The sequence below is a fragment of the Dasypus novemcinctus genome, chromosome 16 (genome assembly GCF_030445035.2).
Source record: "Dasypus novemcinctus isolate mDasNov1 chromosome 16, mDasNov1.1.hap2, whole genome shotgun sequence".
NCBI lineage: Eukaryota > Metazoa > Chordata > Mammalia > Cingulata > Dasypodidae > Dasypus > Dasypus novemcinctus.
Window position 1 is genome coordinate 18,202,193 of NC_080688.1, and position 23,181 is coordinate 18,225,373.

Genomic DNA, 23,181 nt, shown 5'->3' on the forward strand with positions numbered 1-23,181 from the left:
GAGAACTCCAACATACCCTCCCCATCCCCCAGATATCCAGATCCATCAACTTTTAAGACTTTTTGCCATATTTGCTGTGTCTCTCTTTCCTTCCCTTCCTTCCTCCCTTTTTCTTTCCATTCTTCTATCTAATCTATTGATCTATCTACTCGAAATATATTTGAGCATAGATTTCATACGTCATATGATATGCTTTTTATGGAAAAGTATTTGAAATTGAAAGCTATTTTAATCTAGCTTATTAGATGAGCCTCTAGTATACCTTGATACTGAAACTGAGTGAAGCAAATGAAAAAAAAATTAAGAGATCAGTTCAGCTTAAAAATGGAGATACCACACTCTTCAATAGGATACTGGCAGGTCATGTCAAGTCTAGCAGTGTCAGTGCACACATATATTTTTTAACTGGGCTAAAAATACTAGGACTTTTTACCAGGACTATGCAAGGATGCACGGTTCAGTATCTGAAAATCTATTATTGTAATTCAAAACACTGCCAAATTAAAGAGAAAAACTATGTGGTCATCTCCATAAATGCAGAAAAAAGCACTGACTAAAACTGAACATTCATTGACAACAGAATGTGAGAGCTCAGGAGGATTGCTGGATACGAGTAGCATTAGAAAGTCAATAGTGACAATTATACCAAGTGCAGGTGTGCATGTGTTGACAGGTTTCCAAAATGGCCATACCAACCCACACTCACGTTGTACAGCCTGTTTGCCATTTGTATACTGTGACTAATGCTCCTCCCACTGAAAGGTGAGCGCCCTACTTTTGCATCCAGGAGGGGGATTGTGTCCGGTGGATGTAATTCTATTTGCGTAAAGGCTAGACCATAGAAAAGGATATAGCTTTTGCATGGGGGGTTAGCATGCTCCTTCCCTTTCCCTCGTTCTCTGTCCCTCCCTCTCCCTCTCTGCCCCCCGTACCCTTGGAGCACCCAGGTCTCAGCTGACCATGAGCGTCAACCGTGAGACATGAGCCACCTTCGCCTCTCTCCAGCTCTCCAGCCTTTGAGCCACCTCAGTTGATGTTGACTGAAGCCCAGATGAACTGTCCTGGCCCTGCCCAAATTACAGACTCCAGAGCAAAATAAATATTGCTTTGCTTTAAGCCACCCTCCCTACAAAGGGCAATAGCTTTCCTATACACTAGAAATGATCAATAGATTAAAAAAATACACCATTCACAATAGCAGCAAAAACTATAAAGCTTCTAAGAATAAATTTAACATACCTGAATGAAAAAAATTGCAAAAGGAGTTAAAATATCATGAAACATAGCATTAATTGAGAGAATAATAAGTAAGAGCAAGTTGCCTTCCCAGGCATACAGATATGTATACAAAGCTATGGTATCTAGGGAAACGGACTTGGCCCAGTGGTTAGGGCGTCCATCTACCACATGGAAGGTCCGCTGTTCAAACCCCGGGCCTCCTTGACCCATGTGGAGCTGGCCCATGTGCAGTGCTGGTGCGCGCAAGGAGTGCCATGGCACGCAGGGGTGTCCCCCCCTTAGGGGAGCCCCACGCGCAAGGAGTGCGCCTCCGTAAGGAGAGCCGCCCAGTGCCAAAAAAAGTGCAGCCTGCCCAGGAATGGCGCCGCCCACACTTCCCATGCTGCTGACGACAACAGAAGCAGACAAAGAAACAAGACACAGCAAATAGACACAGAGAACAGACAACGGGGGGGGGGGTGGGGGGGTGGTTGGAATTAAATAAACAAATCTTTTAAAACAAACAAAACTGTGGTATCTATAATTTTGAGACTGTCTGAAAGAAAGGCAAATGGTTCCTGTAAACAGATTGAGAATTTGGAAACAGACCCATGCATGTATGGAAACTTGGTTTATGATAGAGCAAGTGTTAGAGATAAATGCAAAAGTCAGTAAATGATACTAAGTCAGCTTTCCACTTGGAGAAAATTAAATTTCTGTTGCACACTGCAGGCTAAAAATAGTGTTTAATACCTTCTTACCATATAGTTCACCTCTAGGTTAGAAACTTGTGTACCACGTTTCATCATTAAAAATTTTGAACATTCAATTTGTGTGTCTTATATGGTCATTATAGTTTATGGGAATTCTATTTACATGCAAAAATTAGAATGATTTTTTAACTTTTTGTCTCCCCTCTAAAAATAATTAAACTTATTAGGAACTAATACTTGAGTGTAAATTTCCTTGAAATTAGGTGGAGTTTTACTTCTAGACCCAAAGAGTAAAGATATGAAATAGAGAGCCGCCTATTGTAGGGCTGTGACAGGAGGGTAGGGAGACCCTCATTAAGGTCAAGCATCAAGAAATGAATTGAATATTTATGTGTAATTTACAAAACTATCTGATGCCTAACTTAAAAAAAATTTTTCTCATGTGTTGGCATGTTGGCATGAACAAAGCTGTTAGAGCACTTTTTTTTTTTGGTAATGTTTCTGTTTCTACCAGAATTCTTAAACTAGCCGTCCACTTAGGGGCTAAAGCCTGGTCATGCTAGATCTCCCAGGCAGCCACTGCTTGTACAGACATGCCCTGTCTTGACTTCCAGGCTGCTGTGACTAAGAGCATACAATGGATTGGTTGGCGTAAAGAATGGGGATTTATTGTCTCTCAGTTCGGTGCCTAGAAGGCCTGCTTCCTCCAGGAATAGGTTAGCTTCTCGTGCTGGCTTGCCGTAATCCTTGGGGTTCCTTGCTTTCCTGTCACATTGCAATGTCCTCCCCTTTCTCACTTTTGTGACAACAGTGACCTGGATTAAGACCCACCCTGCTTCAGTTGGCCACACCTTAACTGAAAATAACGTTGAGGTCCTATTTACGATGGGTTCACACCTATAGGAATGTAGACTGAGATTAAGAATTTGTGTCTCCTGGGACTCAATACTCAATCTACTACCCCCCTGACTGAGGCCTGGGACTCTACATTACAAATTGGCTTTAATTATAAAGTGGAAAAGCACGGTACAGAGAACCCTTAGGGTCTTAAAATAAGCTTCAGGCCTATGGGGTTGTTCTAAGAATATATGGCTCTAGAAATAAGTTTTGAGGATATTTTGAGCTCAAAATAAAGTAACATTTATGGGGCATGAAGAAATAAAATTTTTATGGCAGAAACTCCAAATGTAGGTGATGTTTATAAGAGTTTTGTTAGAAGTTTGAATGCAAGGTGGCTAACCCTGATCACCTCCCTTGGGTTAATTCAAGGTACGTGAAGTGTTTACTGTCTGCTTTATAGGTGTTGGTGCCTGCAGGACCATGGTCAGCCCTGGGGTCTGCCACCTTACTAGCTTGGTGACCTAGGCTGATTATTTACTCTCAGAAAGCCAGTAATCCCACATGTATTTTGTGAATATTAAATGAGATGATATATACAAAGTGCTTTACATAGTACTTGGCATATTATAAGGGCTCAACAGATTTTTTCTATTAATACCAGGAAAGTATCTGTTTCGCTATATAAAATTTAGGAGGAATATTAAAATATATCTTTGTTATTTTAAGGAAATTCGAAATGAGTCCCATGACTATCCTCATAGAGTGGCCAAGTTTCCAGAAAACAGAAATCGAAACAGATACAGAGATGTAAGCCCATGTAAGTACTTATGGGTTTGTGTGCATGTATGTGTTGGTATGTTTTAGGAGGAAGGATTTGGCAAAAAGAATGGTTTGGGGCCAAAGTTCAGAAAGCTAGTAGTTTTCTTCATCTTAAAATAATACATTATTTTAAAACATTTTTCAAGGCATAGATTAGTAGAAGGAAAAAAATTACACATAATTTCATGCTTCAAACACCATTATTTTGGTGTTTTTCCTATTTTTTTTTCCTTAAGCATAATTTTCCTTAATTGCAATTATATTATATATCTGTTCGTATGTATACTCATATACATATATATTTCCTTTTCATGTAGTTCTGTTCCCCACCCCCACCCCAAATTACAAAATATTCTGAACTCGCTTCAGAAAACTTGTAAAATACAGTAAACTTTAAGGTAAAAAGCCCATAATTTAAAAACAGATATTTGGGGTTTATATTCTTTTGGGTTTTTTTCTCTATAAACATATAAATTATGTATTTTTTTAATTCAGAATTTGGGTTCTGTATATACTAATTTTGCTTTTTTCCTGTTTAGTGATACATGTAAACCTTCCTGTTGGAAACACAATTTTCAGTGGCTTTTTTTTAGTCCATTGAATGCTATACCATTTTCTACATAAAAGTTCCCCTATGGTTGGACATGTAATTTTGTGGTGGATAAGTATACATAATTTGGTGAACAATTCTAATACTAGGGTTTTAAAAATCTGTTCATTGTGAAGTGATTTTATTTTTCCAAAGAGACGTGTTTTGGTTGTACTTGATACAGCTTATTCAGATATTATATAAGGCTGCCTTCCTACTCCACAATGTTTCCCTATGTTTGATTTTAGTGGGTTAAACATAGGTTATCTCTTTAGGTCTACTTGTATAGAGAGTTTTAAAAAATCTCTTGACTATCTCATTTTGGTTTCTACTTGTCTGTGGTTTTTTGTGCTGGTGTGCCAAGGTCTCCTGTTCACTCTCCAAGGCCACCAGTTCATCACTTCTACCTGCTGTCTTGCACTGTACTCCTCAGGTGAGATACTTAGGAGGGTGGACATACCACTGGGCATCCATCACTTACTGACAACAAATCCACACCTTTAGTCTTAATGAAGAGAATGTGTTTCTTCATGTTTACCAAGTATGCTTTCATGACGAGCATGTTGGCTGATTTTGGGCAAATCTAATGAGAAGAAATCTCTTTAAATACTTTGCATTTAATGTAAATTATATCTTAAATATGTTTCTCTTACATGTTTTTTTCCTTACCAGTTAGAAATGTTTGTAAAGATAAGTGGCTCCAAGATTGATTTTCCATTTTTCTTCAGTTGCCACATACTTGAAGATGTGACAAACTTCCTCAAAACCTGTGCTCACCATGGGAGTGTGGGCAGAAATTCTAATGCCTGTCCTTTACCCTCTCCCGGTCTCTGGTTGATAATCACTGAGTTTAGAGAGACTAATCCTCTTGTGTTGATCATGAAATTTTTTTAAAGAAGGAATTGGAAATTGAACCCGGGACCTTGTGCTTGGGAAGCAGGTGCTCAGAGCTACACCCTCTTCCCTGACTCTTAATTTTGAAGATAATATTTACCAGTTGTACATCTTGCTTTGTTGCCTTTAGTTTAAAATTTTTTTAAAAAATCTTGATCACTGTAGATTTGCCTGCAGTTAGTTTTAAGAAATAATACTGAAAGATCCAGTATGCCCCTCACCTAGTTGTCCTTGGTGGTAACATCTTGCAGAGCTGTAGGGTAGCAGATGTAGCTCAGTGTTGAGCACCTGCTTCCCATGTACACAGTCCTGGTCCAATCCCCGCTACCTCTGTTTAAAAAAAACAAAACTATAGTATAATATCACAACCAGGAAATTGACATTGGTAAAATCCATGCAGACTTCATCAGTTTTGTGTGCTCATTTGCATGTGTGTTTAGTTCTCTCCAGTTTTGCCACATGTGTAGATTCACAAGGTCAGCACCACAGATGGCATCTGGGACGGTGTGCTGCCCTTCTGTGGCTACGGCCACCCTCCCCCTTCTTCCCTAACGCCTGGGGCGGACTTCACATATTTGTTGTACTTGAAATCATTGACTGTTTTAAGATATATTTGAATCCCTTCATTATTTTGATCAAATTGATCTAAATGGAGGAATTAAGAAAATAACTGAGACACTTTTTTTTTTTTCAAGTAAAGCATTTGCAGCTTAAATTACTCTCTAGTGTAGAAGCCAGTAAAGCTCTTGTGACTTATCTCCTAAGCTTTAATTTATATACCCAACTGCCTGTTGGGCATCTGCAGTTGAATGCTCCAGGGAACCTCTGTTTAAAATGTCCTTATCACTTCTACTTTCATCATCATTAGTACCAGTCTCTTTGGTGAAAAAAGTGGTTAGCCTTTTTCAGGGAAGATGCCTTTCTTCCTCCGAAACACTTCTCCTCTGTGCTCCTCCTCACCAGCTCGTCTCCCACAGCTGTCTTTCTTGCCAGTGCTCTCCAATGTCCTCTGGAACTGTACCCTGTTGTGCAGTTCCCTTAACCTGTTCAGTGAATGTTCTGCCCACTTCTCTGCCCTAGTAGAAGCCTGGCTCTCCCCTGAGGAAACCGCCTTCTCTCTATCTCTCTCACGGGCAGGCTGCTCAATCTCTTTTACCATGTACCCACAGGGTTTCCTGGGCCAAGCCATTATTCTTCAGCCTGTATGTTAAAATGGTCTCCTAAGAGGCTCGTGCTACCTAGACCAGTCGTCCTTGCCTCTTCTTGTAGCCATCCTCTCCTGACGTGATGATCCTGCCCTACCCCTGAGGAGCTGAGGTCTCTCTTCACCACCTCTCCTCTCCCTGTACCTTCTTGATCCTGGGTGATTGCAGTGTCTCTGGTGGAACTATATAACACTGGTCTTACAGTTTGCTACAATGACTTTCACCTTCAGTGATCCTCACTCCTGAAATCTGCTGCTCTGCAAGCTGCTTTCTGTTGTTCCACCTTTTCACTCTTTACTCCCAAGGTACCTGTTCTTTTCTTCATCAAGCTCTTTAATTCTCTTTCACATATTTTCATATATTGCTTTCTTCCCTATCCTACCTACAACTTAATAACTCTCTTGCTATTCCTCTAAATATAATCTCTGTGGACATTTAACTTCACCTCCCTCGTGAAACCCCAGCATTGAATTCATCAGTCATTCCTCGTCTCTGACTTTTGGGGCCACTGAGGTGAATGGACTCCAGGACAAGCTGGGCCCTGGTGTTGCCAGCTGTCCCTCTACCTGACCTGGTCAGTGCTCCTCCCTCTGAGTGAACCCTCAAACCCCAGCCCACCCATCTCTTACCCTCTCACAGGTGATCTTGCTCTCTGCTTTATAGAGGAAATTTTTAAAAATCAAGAAATGACTACCTTCAATTTCATGTTCTACGACCATGAAACATGTTTCCCTTTATGCTCATCCTTTCCTGAGTCCCAGGGGGAGAGCCTTCCCTCCTCCTCTCCTCGGCTGATCCTTTGTATCCTGATTCCTCTTTCCTCTCCATGAACCGTATTCTATAACTATTGCTCAAGGCTCTCCTATCTCACCCATCACATCTCACCCCACTTGCACACACTCATACCTTTATGGCACATGTGCAAGCATGTGCCCACACACAACTCTCTCACACACCCAGAGTCTTAAAGATTTATCACACTCTTGTCTCTCCATCCTTAGCACCTCTGCATTCTTTATCCGATGCTTCTACTCCAATCTCTGCCCTGAAATTTTTTTTCTAAAGCCCTGTTAGTTTCCTGGTTTCCACCTGCAGTGAGGGCATTCCAGTGGCCTTTCATGTCTTCCTGGAGGGCTCTGTCTCTCCTTCCTTTGTACTTTTAACCCTTGAATGGATAATCTCAGCTTCCCTGGGTTCAGTCACCATCTCTGCTTCTGTCCTCAGATCGCATCTGCAGCCTAGTTTTCTCCTCTTAGCTATAGACACATTTATGCAAGTTATCCATCTCTGTCTGGAAGTCCTGTCACCCCTCAGACTCAGTATGACTAAACACTAAGTTAGCCTTCCGTCTCTGCCTCATCTCATACAATGTATTGGTCCTGGAATGATGCTGATACACCTTTCTTGGTTGATTGTCTTCTTCTAAGTAGAGGAACTCATCATGCCATGTACAATTGTATTTCTGTATATAATAGATACTAAACACTTGTTGGTTTGGTTCAGAAAACATTGAAACCACCTCCATCTTTGACACTATGTTCTACACAGTGGAGGAGATAGATATATATCATGTGCTACATGCTGTGATATATGTATATATCTTGTAAAGTGTGATAGTGGATTGGTGGAGCACAGAGAACACTCAGCTCTGCCTGAAGAGTCAGAGACGGCTTTTAAGAGAATGAGTGGTAGCCAGCCAGGCACATGAAGGGGATATGGAAAAGGAAGTCTTTAAAATTCAGAGTTTCAGACTTCTATACTCCAGATTTGGGTTCATACAGGTCTGGATTCAGCAAGTTTGGAAATCTGTGTTTCTAAGCCATCTTCTTACATGACTCTTACATCCTAATGTGGCACCAGTCCTCAGACTGACATAAAGAAAGTGCATTTTGAAGTATGAATATGAGAAACACAAATGAAAAAGAGATATTTTGAAAAAGAAATTAAAAAAGACTGCAGTCTTCCTAAAATTACCATCATCAAAGGATGCCTCAACTGTCTCACTTGTCCAGGAGGCAAGTGTTGAAGAGGTGGACAAAAAGTTGGTTGGTGAGAGGAGTGGAGTGTAATAGTCACTTTGAGCATTGTCTTTACGCTATTCAAGACTACTGTCAGATTTTGAAATCTTCATTACTGTTTGAAATCTTCATTACTGGTACAAATCCCAGCTTACTGTTTGCTCTAGACCAGGGGTTCTTAACCTTTTTTGTTCCATGGACCCCTTTGCCAATCAGGTGGAAACGATGGACCTCTTACTAAGTCCACACTATATTGTGCATTATTTAATAAATATACCACACCAGCACCAACACGTCCCACAAGAATAATGTGTGGGTTTTTTTTAAATTTTTCAATTCAAGCTCCCAGACCCCCTGAAATCTTTCCACGGACCTCTTGGTTAAGAATCCATGATCTAAAAGAAAGTGCCGGTGGTTCTTTGGTAGTGTTGGCCTCTTCCCTAGCTATGAAAGGGTCGGTTTTTAAAGAAAAGTAACATGGCGACTTCTGAGAGTATATTAAGCTAGATATCCCATAGTCCCTTGCTGCTACAAAATAAGATCTGCAATAAACATACTTATTTAATGAGTTCCTGGGCAGACAGGAAGTAAGGAAAATATCTAGACCCTTAGTTCCCCCCGCCTTCCTGAAAAAGGATCTCAGCAAATGGCGTAGGTATTCTCAATGCAAATGCAAGAATCAGCTCTGAAATTTGTATGCACCTAATAAAGTAAGCCCAAGAGAGTGATGTGGCTTAAGCAGTTGAGTGCCCTCCTCCCACATGGGGGGTCCCAGGTTCAAATCCCAGGTACCTCAAAAAAAAAAAAAAAAAGCCCCAAAATATATAAAGCAAAAATGGATAGAGTTACAGGGAGAAATTGACAAGTCCATGGTCATATACTTATTGTTAAGACAAAATATTCATAAATAAAAGATTTGAACAGTATTAAGCTTAATTTAATAAAAACATATAGAACCCTTTACCAAACAATTAGAAAATGTACATTCTTCTAGGACTTACTTCAAGTATTTATTAAAATACTTCTAGTAGACCATCTACTAAGCGGTTAAGTAATTCTCAACAATTTAAGAATTGCTATTGTACAGAATATATGCTTTGACCATAATGCAACAAAAATATTAAGTCTCCAATGAAAAGATAAAAATGTCTCATAAATGTGGAAATTTAAGCATTGCTAAGTGATTCATGGGCCAAGAAGAAATCTTAATGGAAAAAAGTAAACAATACATATTACTCATCAAAACTTGCGTAAAATACCAAAAAGAGTGCTTCAAAGAAAATATGTTCCCTTAAATGTTAATATTACAAAGAAAGTTCAACATTGATGTGCCAAATGTCTAACCTAATTTAGAGTAAAAAATAACAGAGTAAGCACCAAAAAAGCAGAACAGAGATAAAAAACAAGAGTAGAAAAAATAGAGTAAAAAATGCAGTACAAAGGATCAGCAGTGCCAAGATTTGGTTTTTGGTAACTCTGGTGAGTTTCAGCAAGAAAAATAAAACAAAAAGAGAGAAAAGGTGCATATAAACAGAATTAACAGGCAAAGGGGGACATAAATACAGAGGTAAAAGGAATTAAAAAGATGTATACCGTATATAATTTTATGTGATAACTTAGAAGAAATGAAACAGATTCCTCAAAGATATAACCTACCAAAACTGACTCAAGAAAAACTAGCATATCCAAATGGTTTCTGTGACATTAATGAATAAAAATCTTTTCACAAAGAAAATTCCAGGCCCAACTGGTTTTACCAGGCATTAGTGTAGGAAAATTAGAATTTTCCTGAATTATAATACAAACTCTCCCAGAGAATAGAGAGAGAGAATATTCCCTAATTCTCCTTTTTTTTTTTTTTTTTTTTTGAGGTACCAGGGCCAGGGATTGAACCTGGGACCTTATATTTAGGAGCCGACGCTCAACCACTGATCCACATCAACTCCCCTGTGTTGGTTTTTTCGTTTGTTTGCTTGTTTGTTTTTGTTTTTAGGAGGCACCAGAAGCCAAACCCAGGACCTCCTGTGTGCGAAGCAGGTTCTCGTCCACTTGAGCCACATCCATTTCCCACCTGAATGTATTTCATGAGGCCATAATATAACTTTGATTTCCAAACCAGGTTCAGTAAGAGGAACGTAAATTACAGGCCTACCTCCCTCATGAATATAGATTTAAAAATCCTAACAAAAGATTCGCAAACTGAATTCAGCAGTGTATATATAAAAAGTTCATGTCCACATTGAGTTCTTTTCAGGACTATAAGGGTAGTTTAACATTAGAAAATTTTATAAAGGAATTTCATTGTAACAAGAGTAAGGAGATAATCATATATGATTGTCTTAGATGCAAAAAGGATATTTAAAACCATTTCCTGCTTGTGATTAAAAACTAAGTAAAACATGACGAAGTAGAAATATAAGGGAATTTTTATAACCTAAGATAAGGTATGAGAGACACCTGCAACATTATCACTTTAATGGGGTCATGTGTTACGACTTAAATTATGTTCCCTAATTGTGTCCCCTAAAAAGATACACTGAAGTCATAACCCCTAGTACAGTAGATTGTGACTTTACTTGGAAATACAGCCATTACAGATGGAGTTAGTTAAGATGAGTTGGTGCTGGAATAGGGTGGACCCTTCATCCATTACAACTGGTGTCCTTATAAGAAGAGGAAAAGAGACATAGCCATGAGGGCAGAAGGCCACGTGACGATGGAGGCAGAGTGAAGCGCTGCAGCTGCAAGCCAAGGATTGCTTGCATCCACCAGAAGCTGGGAAGAGGCAAGGAAGGATTCTCTCCTAGAGGTTTCAGGGGGAGCATTGATGGCCCTGTCGAAAACTGAGAAACAATGAATTTCTGTTGTTTTAAGCCACCTAGTTTGTGATAACTTTGCTACAGCAACCCTGGGAAACTGATACATGTTCTACTAAGCATTCCTTTTAAAATCTGGAACAAGACAAGGATGCCTACTAGTACCACTTCTGTTTAACATGGTACTTTATGTCCTAGCCAGGGTAGAAAGAGAAGATTAAGAAATAAAGGCATAGGTTGGAAAGGAAGAAACAAAGCTGTCATTTTTTCTATTACTGTTTAATAGATTACCCTAAAATAGTGGCTTAAGAGTAAGTCATTTATTACAGTCACAAATTGGGATTGAGTGGTTTCAGACAGGTAATTCTTGATCAGGGTCTTCATTCATTCGCAGTTCAGATGGTGGCTGGAGCTGGAATCACTTTCAAGGCTTTCTCACCCAGTTGTGGGCTGGGACCTACACTGGGGCTGTCAACTGAAACACCTCGCGTGGCATCACACGTGGTCTGTGCTTCCTCACAGTAGGCTTCTAAGAGCAGCTATTCTATGGAGAGAGCCAGGCAGAAGCTGAAATGTGTTCTGTCACTTATCTTTAGAAGTCATACCTCATCACTGAATCCACCCAGTATTCCAAAGGAGAGGAAATAGACTTCACCATTTGATGGAAGGAGTATTAAGGCATTTGTGGACATGTTTTAAAATCACCACAATTATTGTTGATATGTTGGTCTTCACAGATGACCCAGAACTACGTGCAGACAAATCAATGAATTATTAAGAAATGTTTTTAGAATTGCAAATCAAATCATACTAGAATTTGAATTATTAAAACAATCTTTATGTATTATAAGAAAGTACTTGTAACTTTCTTAGCAAATTTAATTATTTCATAGTAATCAGAATAAGTATAAATTTAGCTTAAATTTCATAATAACTGTTATATACTTGCTAACATTCTGCATTATTCCATCTAAAGTGCGGAAATAAAGACCAAATGTTTACTGAGTGCTTTCCATTTTCAAAATCGATTATGTCAACAGCTTTTCTTATTTTGTTTTATTTTGTTTTATTTTATTGTGGTAAAAATCTTAAAGTTTTCTCTATCTGTCAAGACTTTGGTCTTTGGTTTTATCTTCAAATTTTGTTTTTCGTTTGTTTTTAATCTTCAGTTTTAACCAGGCGGTATCAAGGCCACTTATAGCTTTTAATAATGTATTTCTATGGGCCATTGAAGCACTGAGTAGAGCCAAGGAATAAGAACCAGAACTCTTAGAAAAGAAGCTACAAATTGTTATTAGATAAAGAGAAAAATGGAGACATATGATAGCTGACTTCAGATACTTGAAGGACTTTTCCATATGGAAAAAAGAATTCCTTTATTCTGGATAAGCCCAAAACATAGAACTAGGATTTGTGAATCCTCTTTAGTTAATATCTGGCCAGCTTAAGCAAGATCTTTCTCACTTTTAAGAGTTGTTTACCAATGAACCCTGCAAACTGGTCATTCTCGTTATTGTAGGTATTCATGCAGAGTGTGCATTTTCATTAACATATTTTAAAGAACTTTTGTGAATGAGTTATAGGGGTTGTACTCTTGTATACTTGTTTCTTGCCCCTGTTCTTCCTCTTTCTCACCTCCTTCCCCCTATTCTCCTCTCTTTCCTCTTTCACTGAACTTCTGTTGATTCCTTAACATGTACAAGGATTCTTTTTTTTTTTTTGAACTGGACTGCTGCTCCTCTTTTAAGTCCTATTTAGTCTTTAAGCCACAGTTACATATCAATCCTCTGAGAAGTCCTCCCTGTGTATTTGCTCCCTGGAAGTGGCTAGGTTGCACCTGTAGTGCCTCATTTATTCCTCGATTCTGGGACTAATCTTGCTGACTTATAATTTTATTTATGTACGTTCATACTCTAGAAAAGAGATTTTTTTTTTTTAAAGATTTATTTATTTATTTAATTTCCCCCCTCCCCTGGTTGTCTGTTCTTGGTGTCTATTTGTTGCATCTTGTTTCTTTGTCTGCTTTTGTTTCTTTGTCCGCTTCTGTTGTCGTCAGCGGCACAGGAAGTATGGGTGGCGCCATTCCTGGGCAGGCTGCACTTTTCTTTTCGCGCTGGGCGGCTTTCCTCACGGGCGCACTCCTTGTGCGTGGGGGCTCCCCCACGCGGGGGACACCCTTGCGTGGCACGGCACTCCTTGCGCGCATCAGCACTGCGCATGGCCAGCTCCACACGGGTCAAGGAGGCCCGGGGTCTGAACCGCGGACCTCCCATATGGTAGACGGACGCCCTAACCACTGGGCCAAAGTCCGTTTCCCCAAGAGATTTTATTATAAATTAGTTTTCATTTGTTTCTGTTTAATATTGCAATTAGGACATTAATAAATTTTTTTCTCATTCTGTTAGGCAAGTTGAAAAATATCATTAAGCCTTCCTCTGTCTCTTCCTGAATAATTCAGTCTAAAAGCCCTTCTTAGAGCCAGCCCACCTGTAGAAGGCATGTGAGTGAGGGTGACGATATCCCAGAAGTGGTTGGGGGCTCGTGTGAAGGGTGGGGGTAAGCTCTGTGGTGGAGTAGGATTAATATTGGTTTGTGAACCCCTGGATTTCAGTGGCTGTGGAAATAAATAGAGGCGTGTGTATGCATACACACATTTCCAAGCCCTGTCCAGGGGCGTCTTAGGAACAGTGACACCCTATTAGCATTGGGCACACTGGGCTTTTGTATCCAAATTTCATTCTCCGCTAAGAGGAAATAGGAATCCTTGGAGAAAGGGCCAGTTCCAGGTCTGGGACAAGGAAAGTATAGATGAGCCTGGAATGTTTTGTAATGCCAGAAAGTAAGAATATGCTAAAAAAAAATGATGGAGATATAAAGAGATCATACAACGCAACAATAAAAGGGCAAGCAATCCAATTTAAAAATGGGCAAAAGACTTAAATAGACATTTTTCCAAAGAGGTAATACAAATGGTGAAAAAACACAGGACAAAATGTCCAATATCACTAGCTGTTAGGGAAATGCAAATCAAAACTACAGTGAGATATAATCTCACGCTTTGTAGAATGCTCATTATTTTAAAAAAAACAAAACTTTTATAACCAGTGCTAGAGAGGATGTGGTGAAATTTGAAAACTCTTTCACTGTTGGTAGGAATTTAGAATGGCATAGCCTTTGTGGAAGACAGTTTGGTGGATTCCTTAGAAAGCTAAATATAGAACTGCTGTATGATCCAGTAATTCCTCTACTAGGAACATATCCAGAAAAACTAAAAACAGGGACACAAACAGATATTTGCACACCAGTGTTTATAGCGGCATTATTCACAGTTGCCAAAAAGGTGGAAATAACCCAAGTTTCCATCTACTAATGAATGGATAAACAAAATGTGGTGTCCAAATAAAATGGAATACTATGCTGCTGTAAGAAGACATGAAATTGGGACACATGTGATAACGTGAATGAATCTTGAGGACATTAAGCTGGGTGAATAATAAGCCAGACACAAAAGGACGAATATTGTATGGTTTCACTAATATGAACTAAATATGAAGAGTAAACACATGGAGTTAAAACCTAGAGTATAGGTTGCTAGGAGATAAGATGATGGCTGAGAAGGGGTATCAGTGCTTAATAAATGTAGAATTTTTAATTAGCTTGATTGTAAAAGTGTAGAAATGGATACAGTTGATGGTCTGGTATACTGAGTTTAACATGGCTGGCTAATAAATGGGATTCTGGCTGAAAGCGGTAGTGTAGGGACATGAAAGTCAACTGAAAGAAAGCTAGAGAAAAAGCTAGGGAAAGGGTTCTTGGCATTTTTTGTTCCATGGACCTCTTTGCCAGTCAGGTGAAAACCACAGATCCCTTGCTAAGTCCACACTAGACTGCGTGTTATTTAATAAATATATCACACCCGCACCAACATGTCCCCCACAAGAATAATGATGTTTTTTAAAATTTTCAGTTCAGGCTCACAGGCCCCCTAAAATCTTTCCATGGATGCCTTGTCTTTGGACCCCTGTTTAAGAACCCCTGATGGGCAGCAAACTTGGCTCAGTGGTTAGGGCGTCCGTCTACCACACGGGAGGTCCACGGTTCAAACCCCAGGCCTCCTTGACCCGTGTGGAGCTGGCCCATGCACAGTGCTGATGTGCACAAGGAGTGCCGTACCACGCAGGGGTGTCCCCCACGTAGGGGAGCTCCACGCGCAAGGAGTGCGCCCCGTAAGGAGAGCCGCCCAGCACGAAAGAAAGTGCAGCCTGCCCAGGAATGGCGCCACACACACAGAGAGCTGACACAACAAGATGACACAACAAAAAGAAACAGATTCTTGTGCCGCTGACAACAACAGAAGCGGACAAAGAAGACGCAGCAAATAGACACAGAGAACAGACAACCGGGGTGGGGGGGGAGGGGAGAGAAATAAATAAATAAATCTTAAAAAAAAAAAAAAAGAACCCCTGATCTTAAAGGAAGTGCCACTGGCTCTTTGATAAAGTGTTGCCTCTTTTCCCTTGCTATGAAAGAGTCAATTTATTCCCTGGTTAAGAACCCGTGATCTAGGGACTGAATAAAATTAATGTTATTCATGACTGTAGTTAACAGCAATATTGTAATACTCTTTTTTTTATAGCTCGAATTTTTATTTATTTATTGTATTTTAGATTACATAAATGTTAGATCCAAAAAATGTAGGTAATGCCCATATACCCCATCCCTCCTCCCACACTTCCCTACATTAACAACATCTTTCATTAGTGTGGTACATATGCTACAATTGATGAACACATATTGAAGCATTGTACTAGCCAAGGACTGTAGTTTATGTTATAGTTTATGCTTTGCCCTGTACAATTTTATAGGTTTTGACAAATGTGTAATTATTGCAATGTCATGTGCGACAATTCCAATATCCCCAAAATGCCCCATGCTACATCTTCCCTTTCCCTCCCCTCAGAGCCTCTGTGCCCACTGCCTTTAAATCACTGATACAAGTTCTTCTACTGCTAGAATAATCATAAGTCTACTTTAGTCCATAGCTGCTTCCCCTTTTATGTTTGTTCATTCCTCAATCTTGAGAATTTTAGGATGGTGATGCCCACCTGTCTCCGATTGAGAGAGGGCTTAGATCTTGCATCAGTGTCAAAGAAGGTACTGTACCAATGCTAAGGGGCAATAATAGGGAATATGGGACTTTTTCTTTTGGACTAAAGAAAACATTCAAAAATGTACTGAGGCGATAACTGCACAACTCTGTGATGAGAGTGAGGAGTCACTGAGTATACTCTTTGGATGGATTGTGCAAGGCATGGGACTGTATAAACACAGTGAACCATATGGTGGAAGATGAACTGTGGTTACCAGTACAAATGAGAGGGTTCTCCATGAACCTTAACATGCACAATACTAATACATGGTTTTAATAGGGGTGGGGAAACGGACATGGCTCAAGTGATAAGGCCTCCGCCTACCATATGGGAGGACCTGAGTTCAATCCCTGGGGCCTCCTGGTGAAAAAGAAGAAGAGAAAGCATGCCTGTGCGGCAAGCCAACACCGGTGTAGTGAGCCAGTGCCCTCACAAGTGAGTCACGCAGCAAGAAAATGACACAACAACAGAGAGACGAAGGGAGAGTCAAGGTGAAGCACAGCAGAGACCAGGAACTGAGGTGGCACAGCTGACTGGGAACCTCTCTCCACATCATCAGAGGTCCCCAGGATCTAATCCTGCTGAATCCTAGAGGAGAAAAAATGAGAAGACCAAAAAGGGAAATAGATACAGAAGATCACACAGCGAATGGACACAGCAAAAAAAAAAAAACAAAACAGCAGGGTGTGGGGAGGGGAAGGAGAGGGGGAAGGGGAAAAATAAATAAATAAGTCTTAAAAAAATAATAATGGGTGTATGAAAAAATAAACCAAGTGTAAGCTGTGGACCATAGGTAGTAGCAATGTTTTGATGATGTTCTTTCATAACAATGTAAGATGTTGGTGGAGGAGTGATGTATGGTAATTCTGTACATTATGCATCATTATTTTATAAGCTCACAATTTCTCTAATTAAAAAATACATATTTTTAAAAATAATAGACATTAGAAAGATGCAGAAGCCAGCTTGAAGCTCACTGGCCAAATCTGAGATAATTTGAGCATCAAAATAAATAATGAATAACAGATTATAACCTTTTGAATAATATAGGAATCCATGAATCTATAGTGAAATAAATGAATAAATAAAGTGTAGGATGTCAACTAATAAATTTTGAAATGGATGCTAAACTTGGTGAGTGAAAATTTGATGAGGCAAAAGATATTTATATAGTCTTTAAGTATCTCTCTATAAAACATTAAATACAATGGTGGGGGGAATAATATTCATAAAGGGGAATGGCCTGGCAGACACCACTTTTAAGCAAGTGATCACTTCTCTGATAAACCTACTGAAAATGCATAACCTGAATTTATTCATAGGGAAATATCAGACACCTGAAATTCAGAGACATTCTGTAAAACAACTGACTGACAATCTTCAAAAGGTTATAAAAAATAAAAATAAAAAAGCAGAAATTTAAACAAAGAAAGGGGGAAAAAAAGTTATGAAAGACCAGAAAAGACTGAAGTGTGGTCCCAGGTGCAGGAGACTAAATAAACATGACATAAATGCCACTTGTGATCCTGGATATGATGATCTTCATTTTTTTCAGGGGCCAGAGATTAAACCCGGGACCTCATATGTGGGAAGCCAGTGCTGAACCACTGAGCCACATCAGCTCCCCTGAGTTGGTTTTTCATTTGTTTTGCTTTTTGTTTGTTTGATTGATTGATTGATTGTTTAGGAGACATCGGGAATGGAACCCAGGACCTCCCATGTGGGAAGCAGGCACTCAATCACTTAAAGCCACATCTGCTCCCCAACCCTTGTATTTAGAGGAAATTACTGGGACAATCAGTGAAACTTGAGTAGAGTCTGGGGTAGTAAAGTTTCACTGTAATTCTGACTTTGATGGCTGTACTATGGTTAAGGAGGATTGTGGCCTTATTGGTAGAAGATCTATCCTCAGTTTTTAACCTTTACCTTTCCTAGAAGGAGATTCTGAGTTTGAAGGAAACGGTAAGATGCTTACTGATTATATCAAAGTGAAGCTTAGTATGTCTCATTTTATACAAGCTTTCAAAGAGGAAACATGTTCATTCTCCAGACTACAATGGTGAATATTACTCATTTTGTAGAGATACTTCTCAAGTGCTCCTTTCATTGCAGGCTCTTTGGTTGAAGAGACCCTTTACAATTTGGAGATGTGTGAGAACCAGACTTTAATCAATAGCATTGTCCTGATCTGTTTAAGGACTTGAAATTATGATGAATTAAATTAAAAGAGATTGAAGTCTTTTAGGACAGTCCACCTATTGTTTAAGATTGAACCTACTGGGTGATTCCAAAAGAATGTTTTATTAGTTAATCCATGTTGGTGTGCGCCTTGGAAATCTTTCCAATTGCATTGACTTTCCATTCCCACTGCCACTGTTTCACCTCTTGATTAAACCGTTGCAGCATCAGTGTATTAAGTTGTCTTCCTCCTGGGTGCAGTCTGTCCTCTCCAATACTGGTGGTCATTTTCTTGAAGGTCACGTAAGATTGTCAGTCCTTTAAAGGCCTTTGTGCAGGTCCCATTGCCTGTGACTTACAGAGCAGGCAGATACTTCAGAGTGGCCTCAGCATAGTTGGGGACCTCTCTTCATCTGCCCAGCTTTTTAGCCTTTCTGAGTTGGCCATTCCTTCACAATTATTCTTCCTTCTATTCCTCTTTCTGTGTCTTCCTCCTGCTGAAATGTTCCCCTCCCCTTCTTCACCTACAAAGCACAGCCTGCTTATTTCACTAGTCCTGTGTAGACACGAGCTAGCGAAGCTTCCTTCCCCCAACATTTAATGCAGTAAGGTACAGTCTTCGAATTTATCACTTAATAGGATTTATTTCCCTTTTTAAAAACTTTAAGGAGACAGAGTAATTAATCTTTATATCTTGCCTGGCCCTAAATATGTTAAAATATGTTTCTTGACTGAAAATCGTATGTGAGTGCTAAAGGTATTAAAGGTAAACGGCAGACCATCAGGGCACCATTAGGGAGGCTGTTTTGAGAAGACGAGGCGTAGGCTGGCTCTTGAAGGCAGTGAGGTGTGTGTGCCAGAGGTGTAGGGGGAAACTACCTGAGGAGAGCGACTTGGGAAAGGCAAGGCCAGGACGTATTTAGGGTGTGTAGGGGATGGTAAAATATATCAGGGTCAGGTGTCAGAGAGATGACACGTGGGAAATAGGTAGTAGTCTCTTAAATTGCACAAAGCTTGGCTTGGGTCTGCTTATCTGTTGTGTTCTTTTAGACTGAAGACTTTCTGTCTCTGAATGTCAGCCAATTGGACATGGTAATATCAGCTTCATAGGGTTGTAAGAATTGAGAGGTGAATTATATAACGTGCAGACCCCGACATGTCATAGGGGCGCTAAATAATCCTATACAGAAGCTGTAGTTAGTGTGGCCAACCAGGAACCATTCATCAAATAGAATTTTCTTTCAGTTGCAGAGCAACTAATTGAAAATTTAATGTTCTATGCATACTAATAGTTTGTGTTTCTTCTTTGTTAATATGTTGGGGCTAATGGTGACTTGGGTTCTAGTTCTAGCTTTCCTTTTGACTTGCTTGATTTATGAACGAAAATGTATAACTTTTTATTCACAACTGTTTTACCTTCAGGGTTGAAGAGTGTTCACCCATTTATAAAATGCTTCAAGTTCTTGGCAGAAAAGCACCATATAAATATGGACATCACTCTTTGTGTACCCCTTTGTTGAAAATAAGAAAGGTGTCAACTATGAACTGTAGAGAGTTGAGTTGGCTTTTCCTTGCCCAGTTTGTAAGGTAATTATTCGTGATCTTTGTCTGTCATCTTCTGAAGATGGCTATGATCAATATAAATCCTTCTACCTCTTTGACCTTCTGAAAGATTTTCCAAAAGGATGTCTTTATAATGATAGTCTAGGTGAAACCAGTGGGGGTTTTAAAAAAAAAAAAGGGTTATGACAGTATTGAAAGAGGAAGCTAATCTGTATTGTCAGCTCGGTCTGGGCCATGGCTAGAGCTCATCATTTCTTGACAGATGAAACCATTTCTCAGAAAACATACCGTTTGACTGTGGGAGGTGGAGGGAATCCACATCAGAGGTTTGCTTTATTTTTACCCAATTTAGAAACCGCAGTTCTGTTTTAAGGCTGATGGGTATTGCATTTCTTCATTCACTTGGTGACTGGAATTAAGAACAGATGGTGCCCTAGAGAAAAAAATATATATATCCTTGATAGTTCTGCTTCTGGTGTCATTAGATGTTGAGAAATAAGATTTCCTGTGAAACTGTGGTTTGGTTGCTTTTGTGGTATATCATGCACTATAGTTTAAACTCTCTTCATTTTTCTCCCTTTGCTGGATCCTTTAAAAGATAGGAAAGAGGAAAATAACTATGTATTTGGAATGATGATGAAGTACTGTGGGCTTTGGGACTTAGTTTAGTCCCAAGATTATGGGACTCTGCCCCTTTTACTAATTTCATTTCAGAGTTTTCTGGGCAGAATAAACATAGAAGAGGGCTAAGCTTGTAACTTTCTGGGTTTTTTTCTAATTCAGAAGTCAGAAGTTTCGTTTGGGATTTCCTGAAGGATCAGTTCACAGATTTTGAGCAAACTGATGGTAAAAAAAGAGGAAACCTTGGGCCTTCCCGGGTCTTAAGGGAGCCTGATCTTGGGAGGCAGCTACTCAGGTGGAATTTAAGATGTGTTAATCCTGTGTGTGTTAGGTAGCTTTTAATCCGGGAGGAGGCAGGCCCCTCTTTGTTATTTTTGCTAGAAAATGTAAAACATAAAGTCATGGTTTCTCATGAAAAGGCTTTGCTAGTTTCATTTCCTGAAATGTGTCTACTTCCTATGTTTATCGATAGCTGTTTTGAGGTGATGTGTTTTAGTTAACACCAGATACTCTCCTCTGATTTTTCTTTACATGCTCTGAATCAAAAAATATGTACACTTTTAATTTTTATTAATATTTTTAGTAAAAAAATAATACTTAAATATCTAGTGGGATGAAGGTTTTTTTTTTTGAGTTATAAAAAAAATCACTTCTGAGAAGAAAATACGGGTTTAGCAACATTTGATGTGACCTGTTTTGATTAACTATAGTTTTCCCAAGGATTGCCTTCCTTTTATAGTGCTATTTGCTAGTAAATTAAAAATAAAGTAAAATAAATTTTTTTCCTTTGGGAAATTTCCCCGTGGGCTTTGCTTTGCTGTGGTTCTCTATGAGTAAATGTTAGAGGGAAATCAGAGCCCTGCCTGGCACTGCAGGAAGGAAGCCCTCATGAACTCCACAGCACACAGCACACACCTGGCGCTGATGGGCAGGGGTGGGGTGGGGACACACCTAGTACGGATTTTAAAGTGAGAGGGGGAAATAACAATTCTAACTCACAGTCCTAAGGGCAGGGTGTCCTGGGAAAGGCTCTCCCTAGGCTTATTTCCTTAGTTGCTGTGGAAGGGTCTCTGGTGGTAATTTGCATGATGACTGGATATTCCCAGCACGCTAGGATTATGTTTCTTATGGCTATCTGTGCTGTTCTCAGTTGTGCAATGGATATGATTAGCTTTTGGGGTTTGTGTCCTTTCTGAGATTGCAACATGAGGAAATACATTGCTTTCCTATTATATTTTAGTGGAACTTAAATTTTAGAAATTGTTTATTAGCATTCAAAAAGCATGCCTTATTCTTATGGTACATGTTCTCTAGGAGATATGTAGTCTTTATTTTGTTAATTAAGGTAGCTGGCCTTACAATATCATGTAACATAACAGTTAAAGGGTGATTAAACTGTTAAAAAAAAAAAGTGACTAAAAAAAAAAAAGTGCCTGCTGACATCATCTTTCCGAGAACACTAGTATATGTGATTTACTATAACAAGATCTTAGTTTTTCCTGTTGGCAAATGACATGTAATATTTACAGAGGTCTTGGATTCAGTCCAGCAGAAACATCTCAGATAAAATTGATGTGTGAAACTAAAGCCATTTAACATTTTCTTTCATATGGAGATAATATAGAAAGGTTTTTTAGTTTTAAAATGGGGGAAAGTGGCTTTTTAGTATAGCTTTTACTGAAGGAGCAGCTTAGAATGTATACTTCAGAGTTCAACATCAAACACCATGTTTTCAGTTTGTAATTTTGTTATATGCTTCTGTCAGTTGTATGTTCAGGATTCTAAGTTAATGTTAATTTTGTTCTTAGTAATGTTACTTTTGTTGTTATACGCATGTGCTTTCCCTGTGTTATGCTTGTCTTCCTTTCCCATGTAAGTGCTGTCAAGTAGATTTCTGTATACCACATGTTTAAATTAGCACAGATTCTAAATCTATGAGATTTTTTACTTTGAAACACTGGAATTATATCTAAACTGTTCAACTCCAAGTACTAAAGTATCTTCAGTTGTCTCTCTTAAGAATTTGAATACTTCAGCTGTATTTAAATATTTGTAGTACTTAATCTAAGCATAGTTTATGCTCAAAATTATTTTAATATAGTTGAATTCAGATCTCTAGAGGCATGAAGAAAATAAAATATAGTTTCCATTGAAATTTAGTGTCATCCATTAAGTAGACCCAGTCAGAGACAGATCTTAGACACCAAGAATCCAGGTAATCCTTTTACTTCTAGGAAGGTATGTGCTCTATTTGATTTACTATGTTCTACCCTTAAAACAGCAGATGCTTGAAAAGGTAATGTATAAGAAGGCCTTCCCTTCTAATACCAGACTAACAAATGAGGATTATGTTTTACTTCCTTTAAAAATGGGGACTAGGGAAGCAGATTTGGCCCAATGGATAGGGCGTCCGCCTACCACATGGGAGGTCCAGGGTTCACACCCAGGGCCTCCGGACCTGTGTGATGAGCTGGACCACGTGCAGTGCTGATGCACGCAAGGAGTCCCATGCCACACAGGGGTGTCCCCCACATAGGGGATCCCCATGTGCAAGGAG

General features: G+C 39.3%; 1 protein-coding gene across 8 annotated transcripts in view; it reads left to right on the plus strand.

Annotated features, from left to right (window-relative positions):
- PTPN2 (protein tyrosine phosphatase non-receptor type 2) overlaps positions 1-23,181 on the plus strand; it is an 84,234-nt gene that overhangs the window by 22,776 nt on the left and 38,277 nt on the right. For 6 of the 8 annotated variants that reach the window (XM_004470003.5, XM_058277271.2, XM_058277269.2 and 3 more), the window contains one exon: positions 3,498-3,588. The exons of the other annotated variants lie outside the window; for them this stretch is intronic. In XM_004470003.5, the coding sequence (XP_004470060.1) occupies positions 3,498-3,588 (91 nt within the window). Of the gene's footprint in view, positions 1-3,497; positions 3,589-23,181 lie in introns of those variants that run through there. 8 annotated transcript variants of the gene reach the window in all.